The sequence below is a fragment of the Theropithecus gelada genome, chromosome 5 (assembly GCF_003255815.1).
Source record: "Theropithecus gelada isolate Dixy chromosome 5, Tgel_1.0, whole genome shotgun sequence".
Classification (NCBI taxonomy): domain Eukaryota; kingdom Metazoa; phylum Chordata; class Mammalia; order Primates; family Cercopithecidae; genus Theropithecus; species Theropithecus gelada.
Genome location: NC_037672.1, coordinates 4,560,436 through 4,576,132, shown reverse-complemented (window position 1 = coordinate 4,576,132; position 15,697 = coordinate 4,560,436). Strand labels below are relative to the sequence as shown.

The 15,697-nt window shown below is 61.0% G+C and overlaps 1 protein-coding gene across 2 annotated transcripts in view; it reads left to right on the top strand.

Annotated features, from left to right (window-relative positions):
- Positions 1–695: 695 nt before the first annotated feature.
- HTRA3 (HtrA serine peptidase 3) overlaps positions 696–15,697 on the top strand; it is a 38,324-nt gene continuing 23,322 nt past the window's right edge. For both annotated transcript variants that reach the window (XM_025385480.1, XM_025385481.1), the window contains exons 1-2: positions 696–1,341; positions 13,590–13,689. In XM_025385480.1, coding sequence (XP_025241265.1) covers positions 957–1,341; positions 13,590–13,689 — 485 coding nt within the window. In that variant the 5' untranslated portion in view covers positions 696–956. The remainder of the gene's footprint in view (positions 1,342–13,589; positions 13,690–15,697) is intronic.

Below are 15,697 nucleotides of genomic sequence, written 5' to 3'. Positions count from 1 at the left end.
AGGGACTTACAAAGTGTGAAGATCGCAGCTCCAGGCTGTGCACGCGGGGTTGTCTCCTGCTACCCGGACCTGCTTTTGCTTGGGAGCCTCTACCCAGGTCACCACCAGGTCCCCCTTCCCATCCCGCTGCTGCACATCCAGATCCTCTCCAGGTTTGACATTCACCTCCAAGGGGGGATTCTGCCCTCTCCCCCGACTCTGCAGCCTTCACGCCATCAGCTGACGCACTGTCACCAGACTCTGACCCTCGTGCTGGGTCTGAAGGGTCCCTGCAGAGAATGCAGGAGCAATGATGAGAATGGAAACAGCTTCCCGTTCCCTGGACAGCCAGGACTCGGGAACGCTGCTCAGGCCTGGCCTCTGTGATTCTTCCAGCGACCCTATGAGCTTGAGAAAAGCTGTCACTTCCCCTTTCCTGGAGGAGGAAACTGAGGCGCAGAGGAGACTGGACCCGGACAGACCCCTCTAGAGCGGGGAAAACGCATCCCCAAGGTTTACTGGGATAGGCTGGGCCTGGGGGTCCCCACCAGAAAGGACCCCTGCGTGTCTGTAGCCTCGGGTTTTCCCGACCAGGCAGACCAGAGTCCCAAGGCCTGCTGGGTGGGTCCAGGCCCGGAAGGCCAGGCGGGGCCCTGTCGGGGCCTGGGCGGGGCTGGCGGAGAGGCCGGGCCGCCCCTTCCAGCGAGGGCGGGCTGGGCGGTCGCCTTTAAAGGCGCCGGCCCGCTGCCCGCGGACCGTCAGGCTGGAGGGAGCCGAAGTCCTTGCTCTCCCCGCGCCCTGGGATGCCCCTAATGTCCCGACTGCCCGCTAGCCTGAGCCACCGGCGCATGTGACCGCGCGCCCACCCCAGTCCCATCCGTAGGCGCCCGGCCCCGCAGCGGCCTCGTTGTCCCCACCGACCCCCGCCGGCCCCCGCCCGGTCTCCCGCGCTGCCACCCGCCGCCGGCCTGGCCGCCATGCAGGCGCGAGCGCTGCTCCTGGCCGCGTTGGCCGCTTTGGCGCTGGCCCGGGAGCCCCCCGCGGCGCCGTGTCCCGCGCGCTGCGACGTGTCGCGGTGTCCCAGCCCCCGCTGCCCCGGCGGCTACGTGCCCGACCTCTGCAACTGCTGCCTGGTGTGCGCCGCCAGCGAGGGCGAGCCCTGCGGCAGCCCCCTGGACTCGCCTTGTGGGGAGAGCCTGGAGTGCGTGCGCGGCCTGTGCCGCTGCCGCTGGACGCACGCCGTGTGTGGCACCGACGGGCACACCTATGCCAACGTGTGCGCGCTGCAGGCGGCCAGCCGCCGCGCGCTGCAGCTCTCCGGGACGCCCGTGCGCCAGCTGCAGAAGGGCGCCTGCCCGCTGGGTAAGCGCTCTGGGGCCGGGGAGGAAGTGAAGCTTCTTTCTCTTGGGGAAACTAAGGCCGGGAGTTAGGGCCGAGCTCGAGGTCGTCTTTCCCTGGGCACCACCGGGTGGCCCTTCAGAAATCATCCCACCAGCCGTCTGGTCTTTCAGATGAAGAAACTGAGGCCCAGAAAGGTAAACCGCTGTCCCCAAGGTCACAGAATTAGTCAAAAGGGAAACCCGGTGGTCTCCTGGCCACCCCAGGGGCCTCATCTAGGACTGTTTCTAGCTCTGGTCTCTTCAGAACTGATGTCTCGTGCCCATTCCCCTGGTCCTCGGACCCCTGCTCTGTCTGGGTATTGGATGAAGGACACTCTTTTCTGCCCTAAATCTCCAGCCCTGGCGCCCTCTTGGGTGATGCCTTCTTTCCTTGCGACTGTGGTGGAGTGCATGTCTCCACAGGACTGTGTGGGAAGGGTCGGGCTGCAGGTCCCTGAACTGCTTAGGGCGCCCCAGGGAGAGGCTGCCTGGGGGAGAGAATGTCGGGGTCAGACCCTAGAACAGCCTCCCCTGAGGCAGTCAGGTCTGAGTTGCATCTCACTGTGCAGGTTGACTCTGCGTGGAGGAAAATGCTGGAAAACCTGCTGTACCTTTTTCCCTGTTTGGGGTGCTTCTTAGGAAGGCAGGCTCTGCTGCGGCCGGACAGGGGCTCACTGAAGACCAGCACTGGGCCCCAGGTTCATGGTTAGGAGTCAGGGCCCTGTGTGCCATCAGCTTGCAGGTGGCAGGGAGAGATGCAGTAGCCGCCAGAACAGGCTCTGTGGAGCCTCAGGAGCACCATGGGGAACACCAACTGCCAGGGCACCTGGGAAGCCTGCAGAGGGCTTCCTAATTTTTCTGCGGTCCTCTGAACACAATTCCAAGTGTTTTCATGGTCTAAAAGGGTTGGGAAACTGAGCGCTCTATTCCTGTAGTGGAGACTTACAGGCTCAATCTATCAGAGGTTCTGAGAAAACCTGCAGTGTTCTCAATTGATAAAACCCAGGAGTTCCCCAGAGAATTTCCACAGAGAGCTCTTCTTTTCTGGCAGAACACACATGTCCTCCTCTCAGCACACTGGGGTTCCTGGGAGCCCCGTGTGGGAAGCATCCTCGGAATTAGCTAGGATTATGTGGAAGAGTCACCGCAGGGTTTGGCAGGGAGTCCTGGTCCGTCTTGTGCTGGTACAACACACCTGAGACTGGACAGTTTATGCAGGACAGAGGTGTATTTCTCACAGCTCTGGAGGCTGGGACATTCAGGACCAAGGTGCCAGCAGGCTCGGTTGTCTGGTGAGGGCTGCACTCTGCAGAAGGGAGGAAGCTGCGTCTTCACACAGCAGAAGTGCAGGCAGGGACAAAGCGCGATGCTGCCTGTAGCCTCTTTTATACGGAGCTTCAGCCCATGCTGGAAAGGAGGAACCCTCGTGACCTCATCACCTCCTAACTCCCCACCTTTTCATACCATCACATGATGAGCAACACCTCTGTTTTGGAGGGAACACGTTCAAACCATCATGGGGGTGAGGGTGATGAGGTCTGGCTTGTGTTGAGACTGCCCAGGAAGCAGAGGGGTGCGAGTGTGGGGCTGCGGGGTCTCAGAGACGTCACTGACTCAACACCTGCTGCACCGTCATGGTGGCTCATCAGATTGGGGCTTGGTACTGGGGTGCCTTTCCTGGGTCTGCCCATTGCAGCCCAGCTGTGTGGATGGGGGTCGCCTCCCCACCCTGCTCCCCACCGTGGAAGGCACTATGAGAATAGGGCTGCAGGGCTCAGGGCTGGCAGGGAGCTGGAGGCAGCCTGGGTGTTCCGAGACACTCACTGAGTCCTGGAGTCCATGTCGTGAGGCACCTTCTCCGTGTGCCTGGCTGGCCCCAGGCTGGTGACAGGGCACAGCCATGTAGCAGACCCTGTTGGTGCCCTCAAGCCTCACAGACCATCAAGGGGACAGAGGGAGGGTGCGAGGAGGAAAATAGTCTGATCCCCACAGACAGGTGCATGGGGAGCTCAGAAGGCCAGGAGACGGCCAGGAGCGTGGGGTCACGGGCTGAGGCCTCAGTGCTCCGGGATCTGTGGTCCCAGCGCACCTCTTCCCGATGAGGTGACCTTAGACCACTTACTCACCCTGAGTTTCCTCAGATGAGAAGCGGGGGTGACAGCAGCACCTGCAGGAGAGCTGCTGCCAGGCACAAAGGCACACGCCCCTTGCCTGATGGGCGACCCCAGACCGCGCTATTTCACATGTTGTTATCACTGTGGTGACCAACCCTAATCTGTCTCACCCGGCAAGGTGAGGAGAGGCTCTCCAGAGGAGGCGCTTCTGTGCCAAGCTGGGGAGGAGGAGTGGGGGCTGCCCAGGGAAGGATGGGGAGGACGGGAGGGCATGGGCAAGGCAGAGACCTGCACAGGACCTGAGAGCCCTGTCACCACCAGAGCCCATGGAGCCAGGGAGTTGGTGGGGAGCTGGGGCCCAATAGGGAGGGGAGGCAGAGCGTGCAGGCGGGAGGCTGCTGGCCATCTCCAGGGCGCCGCTCACACTGTGGACAGTGTGCAGCCCTGCCTTTGTAGCCCGGTGCACGGGGACCTTGGACGCCCAGCTTTCGGCAGGGTGACACGCAGAGTCCACTCCCTGTGGAGGCCTTAGGTGCCCGGCCTCTCCCCAGTCCTGCCGCATTTCCCACGGCAAGCCTGGTCCTTTCCCAGGCAGCGCAGATGTGTTGCCGGAGGCCAAGGAGGCTGAGGGACTGCTCTGAGGTCACATGGTCAGGAAGTGACCCAGCTGGGCCTGGTCTGGGTCTAGCTGGCTTTGAAGGCTATGCTCTGTGGGTCTTTTCCTCTGCAGGGGTGGCAGGGCCCCGAGACTGGGAGTCGGGTCAGGCCTGGGCCCCCGGCTCCATCAGGCTCAGCCTCCACGGAGTGTTCCAGCAGCGTAGCCAGGCTTCCACCCTCCTGGCCAGAAGTTGCTGGGTGCCGGCCACACTTAGTGGTGTGCCAGGTGCTGCTGGGCATTTCTGGGAGGAAGTCTTGCCTGGTGAGGGCAGCCTCCTGTGGGCTGAGGTTCCTTGTGCTCTCCTCTCCCCTCCCCGTGTCAGCTCCTCCACCTGCTCTCACCCTCTGTAGGCAGGAGGGTCTCCTTGGTCCCTTCTCACCGCGCCCCTCCCCGTGAGCTCAGCTGCCATTAAGTCCTCCCGAGGTGCTGGGCCTTTGGGCGCTATCTCCAGCCCTCAGGTGTCTCCTGAGCTAGAGTTGTGTGGAGATGCCTGTGGAGCAGCCTTGGGCTCCACTCTCCCAGCCCCACTGAGAGGAGCACCAGGATGTTCAGTGGGGAGCCTCGACCCCCTCCGTCCCTCCACCCCTCATTCCCCTCTGCTCCTCATTCCCCTCCACCCCTCACTCCCCTCTGCCCCTCACTCCCCTCCACCCCTCACTCCCCTCCGCCCCTCATTCCCCTCTGCTCCTCATTCCCCTCCGCCCCTCACTCCCCTCCACCCCTCACTCCCCTCCACTCCTCATTCCCCTCTGCTCCTCATTCCCCTCCGCCCCTCACTCCCCTCCACCCCTCACTCCCCTCCGCCCCTCATTCCCCTGTGCCCCAGGAGTCCTCTCAGCTCACCCACAAAATGTCTCCTGGGGCGCTCTGACTTCCCCCCACCATCCTCCCTTCCATCACTTCTCACACAGCAGCCAGGATCACCTTGGTCAATCTGTCCTGCCTGTCACCTGCAGGCTTCCCTGCAAGGCACTCCAACACTTACCTTGACTCACAGGGCCTTGCGCCTGCCACCTGGCCCACACCACCCTCGGTGCTGTCTCCCACTGTCTCCTGATCCCCTGTGCTCCAGCCTCACTGGTCTTTTTCCCACCTCGGGGCCTTTGCACGCACAGTGCCCACTACCCAGAGTTTCCTTCCCTCGCCTTCGTGTGGTGGGTTCTCCTGGATGTCTCACCGCCCCTAAGCCGCCTGCCCTGGCCACTGTGCCCAGTCGTCCTTCATTGCCTGGTGAGCACACCCAGGGTCTCCAGTGGGCCTTGCACACAGCTGTGACTGTCGGTCAGCTTCTCTGCGTGATCTCCATCTCCTCCAGGCTCAGAGCGTCGCAGGGCAGGGGCCTGGGCCGATGTGTGGCCTCTGTAGATGACATGAAATGAGACAAGGGCCCATGTGATGTGTGAATCTCCTATAACCTTCGGGGTCCTTCTTGCGTACCTTCAGTGACAGAGGATCACCACTTCTCAGGGGAACCCTTGCATCTTCTCAGGTCCACGTTAAGGCAGCTCAGTTGCACAGAGCGGATAAATGTCCATCCACGGGGTGGTAAAAGCGGGGATAAATGCGTTTCTGAGGGCCTGTGTGGAGAAGGGTTGCCTTTTGCGCATAACCAGCGCTCTGAGGCCATGCAGCTCTCCTCTGGCTGCAGACAAACAGGCCTTGGAGCCCGCCTTGCGCTCAGAATGTAGAGCCCTGGGGCAGTTTACAAGGTGGCATTTAATCATCGGCTTTTATTGTGCAACCCCAAGCAGGTTCTGACGGCATCTCCCGGTTGTATTTATTGAAGAACTTGGGTTGACTTTTGACTTGTAATCCTCTTAGCAGCTTCCTGGGGCTGCACATGCGTTGGAGTTCAGCATCTGGGACCACTCAGGCAAGATGACACCTCCCCTCCTGCCCCGCCCACTCCCGCTGGGGCGGCAGGGCCGAGCCACAGAATCTGGCCGCACTGGACGACTTGGAACTGCCGGCAGAGCTGCTTGGCCAAGAGCCTTTGCCAAGGCCGCCAGGAGCCAGGAGTCCAGCCGGACTGGAGCTGAGACCAGGGCGCTGTGCAGCTGCCCTTCCTGCCAGGGCTTGGCCTAGCAAATGCACCCTCACCCCATCTGCCAGTCTGCAGTCTTCCCCCAGCAGGCCACTGCCCTCCCATGAAGCCCCACACAGTGGCCTGAGGGGACTTGGAGAGACCCCGGACCTTCCCTGCTGAAAGCTGGGCCATGACTCCCACGGCCTCAGGACTAAGCACAGTCTCCTGGAGGGTTCGCAGGCTTGGTGCCCCCAACCACTGCCTCCTGCCCACATCACCACAGCCACAGAACCCTGTGAAACCCCCATCCTGCATTGTGAGGGACCAATGGCAATGCATGGAGCCCAGAAGAGGACGAAACCACCTTCAGAATGGACAGAGGGCTAGGTCAGGAGGGCTTTCTGGAGGTGGTGGCATCCAGTTGTAGAGAGGCGGGTACAAGGGGGCCTGTGCCTCCCACAGGCTCACCAGGGCCTGCCAGGTGGTCTGAATGCCCTCCACCCAGGCTTGCTTTGAGGGAGGGAGGTCACCAGGTTTTACAAGGGTCAAGGGTGTGACCCTGGGCTGTGTTCCAGGCCCACAAAGCCTTCAACACATCACTGGGGTATTGATATCCTGGTTCTGTATGAGAAAAGGTTCAGGGAGCTATAGGAAGCTGCCCTTGGTCACTCAGGTAGGGATGGACGGATCTGCCCTGAGCCCAGGTCCCCTGGTTCCCCAACCAATGCTCTGAATACCAGGCAGGCCCCTAGTACCTTGGGGAAGTGAGGCCTTACTTAGTTTTGATGAGGGTGTTTGTGGACTAGTGGATGAGACAGGGTTTAAAATCACAGACCCCTGTCCTTTGTGCAGCCAAGACATGGCGAGGACACGTCCATATGTTCCCCAAGCTGAAAGCCAGGTCTAGTGCAGGGGCAGCAGGTGACTCCCGGAATTGTGCAGTGTACAGCCTGCCCACCTGTGTGCGTTACCCTGCTCCAGCACATAACGGGCAGAGCTCCAGGACTGGGACCCAGTTCTGTCCCTCATGTCTGGCTGCTCAGGGTGGAGTCCCAGCTCTACCCCAGAAGTCTCTGAAGCTCTTTGCACCTCAGTTTCTTCATCTGTGAAATGGATAACAGTGGGGCCCTCCTCACTGGTCACTGGACAAACAAGATGATGGACTGAGCGTGCTTTGCACGGGGCCGGGCTCATAGAAGTTGATGTGAAGAAAGGATGGCAGGTGCACGTGTCTTACAGAAGTGGAGTTTGTGAGCGTGAGGGAGAGGGGTCGAGGAAGGGAAGGAGCTGGAAGGCAGTGTTTGTGGAGGTGCTGTCGTGTGCTGGCCCTGCCGGAGGGAGTTTCATTGGCCCCAGTCAAGGCAGGGAGGGCTTCCTGTAAGAGGAGGGCCAGGGGCTGTCTTCCTTGCCTTCAGTGGCATGGATGCTCAGAGGCCTGCCTGACCCATGGCACTGTGCACAAGGACCAGCCTTCTTGGTAAATCACAGGCAGGCTGGCGGCAACGCCTCCTCCTCCTCCGAGGGGCTGGCCGCGGCCCAGCTGGGTGTGGAGTTTCACAGCCAGAGGAGCCAGGCTGGCCCCACATTGAGGATGGGTCTAGGTTGAGCTCCCCTGGGGCTGGACAGGCTGTTACATTTGCCAAGGGCCAGCACGGAGCAGGGGAAGCGCCAAGGTCAGGGCCTGGCTGTGCACCTTGGGCAGGTCCCATGACCTCTCTAAGCCTTGTTTCCTTGCCTGTAAAATGGACTCAGTTCCTGTCTTGCAGAATTGCTGCAAGAATTCAATGAGATCACAAACTTCGGAGCCCAGCCTGATGTCCCGTGCCCAGATCGGGTCCCGCCTGCGAGGTGTGGCCCATGGAGGGGGAGGCAGCGGGTTGCTCTAGGCCTGGACTGCAGCCCTCGTCCCTCCTGCGTTCCACATGGACACGTCCCTGGGCTTGAGGGTGGCAGACAGCAGAATCCACCCCATGGGGAGCCACAGCTGGACCTGAGGCTTGTGGGGGCACAGTTCACTTGGGGACATGGCTGGGGGTGGGGGGCGCACAGTTCACTAGGGGACAGGCAAATTTTCCAGAGGAGGAAAAACACAGGAAGCTGTCCTGGGAACTAATTAGACCCAGGAGGCAGCCCCTTGTGTTGGGCGGGGCTGGGGGCTGTCGAGTGGGCCACTGGAATGGCTCCTCTGTCTCTGAAGAGCATTCATTCGCTCCCTCATTCGCTTCCTGCCCGCTGCTGGGGGCCAGGTCCAGCCCAGGTGCAGGGGTGCAGGCCATAGGCACACCCCCAAGGGACCAGCTTTGGGAAGGGTACCAGCTTTGGGAAGGGTATGAGGTGCTGTTGGGCCCAGAAGGAGAGGTGGATCACTGCACTTGCAGAGTCAGGGTAGGCTCCCCAGAGGAGGCGCTGCTGGCCTGGGTCCTGAGGAATGACAGGAAGGGCATATTCCTGGCAGAGGGAACCACAGGTACAAAGGCACAGTGACACTTAGGAGCCTGTGTGTGCAGGAACTAGAGCTGAGATCCACAGGGGAGAGTGGCAGCACGTGAGGCTGCAGATGTCAATGGGGCCAGGACACCCCAGGCCTTGAATGCCCTGCTAAGATGTTGCCTTCTGGTCTGTAGACCATGGTCACTGTTATGGACAGATGGTCACAGCCTGGGACCCATGGCTATCCACTTATGGCTTGTCCATCCCCAGCTCACAGCTGACCACTGGGTGACAGAGGGGTCTGCTAATTGCACAGGGCAATAAAAGAAGGGGCAGGGACCTTAGAGATGGAGGAACAGAACTGAGTGTTGGTCCCAGCTCTGCACATTACGTGCTAGAGGGACTGATGCATACAGTTGGGCAGGTTGTGCGCTGCACAACTGCAGGGAAGCTGGCCACTCTGATATTTGTCAATAAGGGCCTGGAGTTACGCAGTGCATGTACCGTGCAGCAGCACAAGATAACCCAGCGGGGTATCTGGGCCTCAGTGTCGCCATCTGCTCCATGGCAGTTATGACTGTCCAGAGCCAGCACGTGGTCCTCCCTCAGGGTCGGCCATAGTCCCCCAGGACTCCTCAGAGCTCCGTCAGGCAGGGCTGTTGGAGCTGGAGCCCTGGCACCCTGCTTGTCTCCCCTGTGCCCTGCTGTGCCCCTTCCTCTCCTGGGAGGTGACACCAGACACCTAGCCTTGAGCCTTGATTGCTTCGCTCTGTGTCAGGGTTTTCCCCACTGAAACTTCCGGGGCCTTTAGATTCCAGTTTATTGAGGGAAAAAAAAAGGCTGACGGCTGAATCTGGTTGAGACTGACTGTTGAATCTGGTTGAGACTGACTGTTGAATCTGGTTGAGACTGACTGTTGACTTCAGAACTTTGGCTCGAGGATGGGGTGGGGGTGGAGGTTGTCAAAAAACCCCAAATAAACAGAGTCTGCTTCCCAGCCATGGGGCCCACGGTTTTCCTGTGGAAAGAGGCAGTGGGAACTGCGTCCTCCTTTCCCCTGATTCATGGCTGATTCATCTGCGTGTTGGGAGGAGGAGCTGGAGCACGGAGGCCCCTGCCCCCACCCCACCACCCACCGAGGTCCGCTTAAAGGGACAGGGCCTGATGGGGCCCTGCACGGGTGCCCCAGGCTCTGGGGTTGCCCAGACCCTGAAATCCACCAGACCTGGGCCAGCACCAGGCCTGCCCTCCCTCAGTGAATGATCTTCGCCTCTCAACCAACCTCAGTCTCCTGGGCCATAAAATGGGCCAGTGCTGCTGCTGTTGTGAGGCTGCTGGGAGACTTGGTTAATCAGCCGACCCACATTCTTTCCTCAGGGTGCTGTTTGCAGACCTACTGTGTGCTGGCTCAGAGAGCATCAAGAAGGGCACCCTTGAACTTCTCTCCCTGCTCTCTGTCTTCCTCCCCTCCTCTCTCGGTCCCTCCTGCCCGCTCCATCCCTTCCTTCTAAATGTCTCACCGTGTGTTGGTTACCAATGGGGTGTGGAAGCGAACCAGACAGTCTCTGTCCCAGAGGAGCCTGGGGTGTGGGGTGGGCACATGCGGGCTTCTCTTTGGAGACTCTGTGGGAAATGGGCCACCTCCCAGCTCAGCCCCACGGCCCTTCTGTGTCAGGCCTTGCTCTCCCGGCCTGTTTTGTTTTCTCTTTGCAAAATGAAAAAAAGTCACTCTAACTTCACCCCATCCCCAAATAACCACCATGTAGTAGAATTCCGATGTTTCCTGCAAGGTTTTTACTTAATGAGTATTTTACAGAGGGTTTAACAACGAATCGTCCCCTCTAAAATCGAGTGGCACCTATTTTAAGTAACCTCTGGGAGACCACACTGGGGAGAAAGCCCTTCCAGTGGAGACCGCAGTGCCGTGCAGATCTTCAGGTTGCTGGGTCAGAGTTCAGGGGCCCAGCAGCCCAGGGGCTTCAGGGGGTCCAGGGGCTCAGCTTTGGCCCCAGCTCTGCCGCCCCCCGTGGTGAGACCTGGGCCAGGTCAAGCAGGGGGTGGACAGGTTGGGGCCCAGAGAACTTTCTGGCCCTGGGTGATGGAGTGTCTGAGTCCAGGATGGAGACACACAGGAAGGCAGCCTTTTCTAATCACCCGTGGGAGGAGAGGTGCTGGCATTCCTCCTTCTGCTGTGCTCACACTGGTCCCAGGTCCCCCTCTGCCGTGGCTGCCTGCACAGGCAATGTGGGCTCAGCCTATGGCTTTCCATGTGCTGTGCCCCTGCCCGTGGGCTCTTCCAGGCCTGGGTCAGGGCACCTCTGCACTCACCCACCCCACGCCGGGCTCCCCTCTGCCTCATCCCTGGTGATGCTGTGCTGTCACTGGTCGGTTGCTGACTTGACCCTCGCCCCCAGCTGAACCACTGTGTCTCCAGCAGCCGTCATGGGTGAGCACACGGAAGGCACCCTGCATGCACGGATTGAATAAGGCTGTGAGCAGGGGCAGATTCGGTCCAGCTGGGGCTGCTAGGGGGCTGCCTAGAGGAGGCAGGATTAGGGCCGGGCCCAGGACAGGCCAGAGCATCTTGGTAGGGAGAGCAGAGAGAGGTCGTGCAGGTGGAGGTGTAGAGAAGTGGGCGATGAGCAGAAACTTGAGTCGGCAGCCCGACAAAGGCCACGTGGTGGGAGAGGCGATACGGTCCCGACTGGGAGCTGTGCCCATGCCCTGGTGCTTCTCCTCAGGTGAGGCACATGGGGCGCCAGCCTCAGGCCCCAGGGCATGCAGGGGAGCAGCAGACCCGCTGAGTCTTCCCTGGTAGAGGGAGGAGGGCCTGGGCCTGGGGGTTGCCCTGGGGTCCCCCTGGGTCATGGGAATTGTTGGTCTGAGGGCATCTTGTGAGAGCTCTGAACCAGCTCCGAACCTCACCAGGGCAGCAGGCTTTGTGGCTGGTGTCCTTCCTCTCTACTTGGGGGCTAGGAAATGAACTCAAGTTCCCAGGGGCAGGGAGGAGGAGCGGACAGGCCTGGGCTGCTTTCTCGGGCCACACGGCAGCTTCACCTCACCAAGGCAGCCGCCCGCTTTGTAGGTGTGGAGCAGGGCAGCACATCCCTCATGGAAGCAAACGTGGGCACAGAGAGCCCTGGGCCCACAGCAGGCCCTGCCCCTGGGGTGCTTGTTAACGTGACCTTTGAACCTGAGACCCCACTCTGCCGCAGTAGTTTGATCTATGAGGAGCCTCGCGGTGGCCGGCGTCTCCCAGCCAGGCTCTAGCCACCCCGGACAGGCTGTCTTTGATTCCGGCTGACTGAAGTGGACGAGCGCTGGTGTGGCTGGTGCCTGCAGGCCGGCTGAGAGGCAGACATCGGAAGTCTGGGAGACCCAACACCAGAGCTCGAGCCAACCCCCCAGGTCCCAGCTCAGGCTAAAGGGCTCTTCAGGGCCTTGGGGACCCGCAAGGCAGAGGTGGGGGCACCCAGGGAAAGGAGCTCTGCGGCCTGCATTCAGATCCTGGTTCTCCCCTCCCAGTCACGTGTCCGTGGGCAGAGCGGTTCTTCTTATGGAGCCTCAGTGTCCCCACCTTTAAAATAGAGGCAAAGTTTCCTCCCCCGGCTGCCCCCGGAGAGTTGGGGAAATGAATTGGGATGTGCCTGGGGATTGCGTTTGCCCCGTGATGATTCCTGGAGCATGGACCACGGCCTGGGTCCTGCCCCGACAGTGGCATCCAACAGCGTGGACTGCAGCCGGGGCCCTGCCCCAACAGTGGCATCCACCACGGTACCTCCGTGCCTTTGGATAATCCAGAAAACCAGATTTTCCCTCGGTCCCCATGCTCGGCCACTTCCCAGAGATCAAGAGGAACGCGGGCTGCAAAGCTGGACATTATGGACTGAGCCCTCTTTGCTCCCCATCGCCAAGATGGCTGGGTGACTGGGTGGCTGGGTACTGGGTGGGTGGGTAGCCCCCCGGCAGGGACTCGAAGTTTGCAGTCCTCCATACTCAGTTCCCACAGATGTGGTAGGAGGGCATCTTCAGTCCCATTTTCCAGATAAGGAGTTGAGGCCCAGAAAATCTAAGTGATTTGTCTGAGGCCACACAGCTAGAAAGCAGACAGGCCCAGCCGAACCCCTAGTGTGTGCAGCCTCCAGCCCAGTCTCATTCCGGGGCCCGGGAACCACAAGCGAGGCTGAGCAGTGTGCGTTCCAGATGGTGGGAACCAGAGAGATCCTGGCACAGGCCCATGCAGGGAACCCTGAGGTCTGTGGGCCCCGTGCCACCGCATGCCTCAGGCCTGTGGTCCTGGCAGCCACAGCCCCCACTCCTGACGGCAGCAGGAATCTGAGCCCGGGAAGGGCCCAGAGAAGTTCGTGAACCATCTGGCCAGTCGGGCTGGGGTGTGGCCAAGTTAGACACCGATGTAGGGCCCTGTGGACTCAGAAATTGGCAGCCCTTTTGGCCCAGAGGGGCCACACTGTGTCCGGGCCCGGGTAGCTCATAAAGGTCACCCAGGGGTCTTCCACTACACCCCCGCCTGGACACTGCTCTAGCCCCGGGGCTCAGAGGGACCGGCTGGAGCCCATGAGGGGAGGGCCCGTTCTCTCCTGTAAGGGTATTGCTGCAGCATGAGGGAACAGACAAGGCCCAGGGGGACTGACCCGAGATCCGGCCCCAGCCTCACTCCCGTGTGGCCCAGGACAATGTCCTAACCTCTCTCTGAGCCTCCTGGCCAGCCTGGCAGGGTCCAGTGAGAGGGCTGAGGAAGCCCAGAACGTGGAAGCCTTTTTAACCATTCTCAGGGTGGGCGAGCCCCCTTCCCAAATGCCTGGTGTCACTGCACTGCTGTGGGGTAGGGGGTCCCCAACGGGCTCAGTGTAGGCTGAGGCTGGCTGGGAACCGGGACAGGGGTCTCAGGAAGAGCCTCCTCCTCCTGCCCCCTGGGCATAGGCCTCTGGGAGCTGGCAGTATCAGGGTCTCACTGACACACCTGGCCCTTCCCGCCAGCGCAGGTCTCCGCCAGCTGAGCAGCCCGCGCTACAAATTCAACTTCATCGCCGACGTGGTGGAGAAGATCGCACCAGCCGTGGTCCACATAGAGCTCTTCCTGAGGTGGGTGGAGACCCCTCGCCCCTCTCCGCCTCCCGGTGTCCCCCGGCACGCCGGTCAGCTACTGGGGCCCAAACCAGGCTTGATTCTGCAGCCTGGGCCACAGAAACTGGAGTGTCCTGGGGTCAGGCTGACCTCAGTCACATCTCCCAGCTGCCTGTGTGCCCCTGGGGAGAGTGACTCCACATCTGCTGGAGCTGTAGGCACCAAGAAGGTGCACAGCTGTGGGTCTTTGTCCCTTCATGCTGCCACCCATGCTACTGGGTTCCTGCAATGTGTTGGTCTTCCTGAGGGGCCGCGCAGTAAAGCAGACACAGAACCCTGTGGAGGAGATGCCAGGAGGCAGCAGGTGTGTGTGCAAGGAGCAGACGCACGACAGGCAGAGAGCAGGGCTCGGGGCAGTGGGAACCGGGGGCTCGGGAGGCCTCCCAAGCTGAGCCTGAAGTAGGCACCCCGGGAGCTGGGCCAGTGGCGCAGGGCAGTGGGGGCAGCTCAGCAAGCTCGGAGGCCCGTGTGGTCAGAGCAGGGAGGAACGAGGGCTGGGTGAGTGAACGCACGAATCAGTGCACGGATGAGTGAGGGAGGAATGAGTGAGTGAGGAAGTGGCAGAATGAATGAGTGAGGGAGGGAATGAGTGAATGTACAAGGGATGAGTAAAAGAATGAATGAATGAGTGGAGTTGGTTAACAGGGAAGCAGGATGTCCCAGCCCCGTAGAGGAGGCGGTGTGTACCGTGTGGCCTCACCCCCTCTCCTTGCAGATGCACAGGCAAAGCCTCCTCCCCTTCTTCCCGCATGTGCCTGCCCTGGTCCCTGCCACCATCCCCCACCTCCCCCATCACAGAGACCCTCTGAACTGCTTTGGGGGAGCCTTGCCCTCGGAACCTGCCACTGCAAACTGCCCAATGTCTGATCGCTCACACAGAACCCTGAGGGCTCGTCCCAGATTGACTTATATCCCGTGGAAGCAGATGAATGACTCTTCTGAGGTTTAGAGTGTCTCTCCCACCCACCTTTCCCAGCCCTTTGGCCCGTGGGTGTGGACGGAGCTGGCAAACAGCCTGATGAGGAGACCCCGGAACCGAGCCTCATTCCACCCTGATAGGGATCAGACGGCGGGTCCAGGCGGACAAGGAGCTGGCAATGAGCAGTCAGCAGAGGCCGCCAGCCAGGGCTCCAGGGACTTGCTTGTTTTCACCGCACTTTCCCTGAGGCCTTCAGCCTCCCCGTGACGAGGCTCCACTGCCCTAGGCCCGCCCCTGGGCACTAAGAATCTGGTGGCTCATCGGGAGATCCCAGGAGCGATTCCTGCTCCAGAACAGCCTCCCTGCTGGCTGGCTGGGCCTTGTCCTGTCCAAGCCCCTGTCGCTTGGCATCACTGCCCCTCTGCCCTCCCCATCTCGGGCTCTTCAGCATAGGCTGTGCTCCTTGAATGGGGGTGCGAGAGCACATGACGGGCACACAGCACCTCAGTGTCACATCCTCCACACCTGCTGGGAGCGCCCTGGGCTGTGGGCTGTGTGCTGTGTAGCCTGTTTCTCAAAACAAGCCTGGGGGCACCACCCATGCAGAACCCACAGCCCTGGTTGCCACCCTGTCCAGTGCCCCATGCTGATGGGCCTCTCACTGCCCCCTTGGCAGCACACTGACCCCTCACTGCCCTTCCCTTGGGCCCCGGGCCCTGAGACGTGTCATTGAGGAAATTATAACTGGATGCGCTTAAGTGGCACACTGCTGGCCTTCCAGGAGGTAGGGACGGGGGCAGCATCTTTCTGGAAGGCTCCGGCCACCAGGCTCTGAACCAGCTAATTACTGACTCACGCCCTGCTGGAAGCTGTTTCCACCTCAGAGCCTCCAGTGGCTGATGCCCTGAGTGGGCGGGTGAGACCCAGCAGACAAGATGAGACAGATGCTCGTCAGGCACAGGCCTCCCAGCTGTGACCCCTGACCTGAGGTCTGGATGTGGGCATTTTCTGCAGACCCTGCAGGTGCCAGGCCCTGGGAGGCACCCT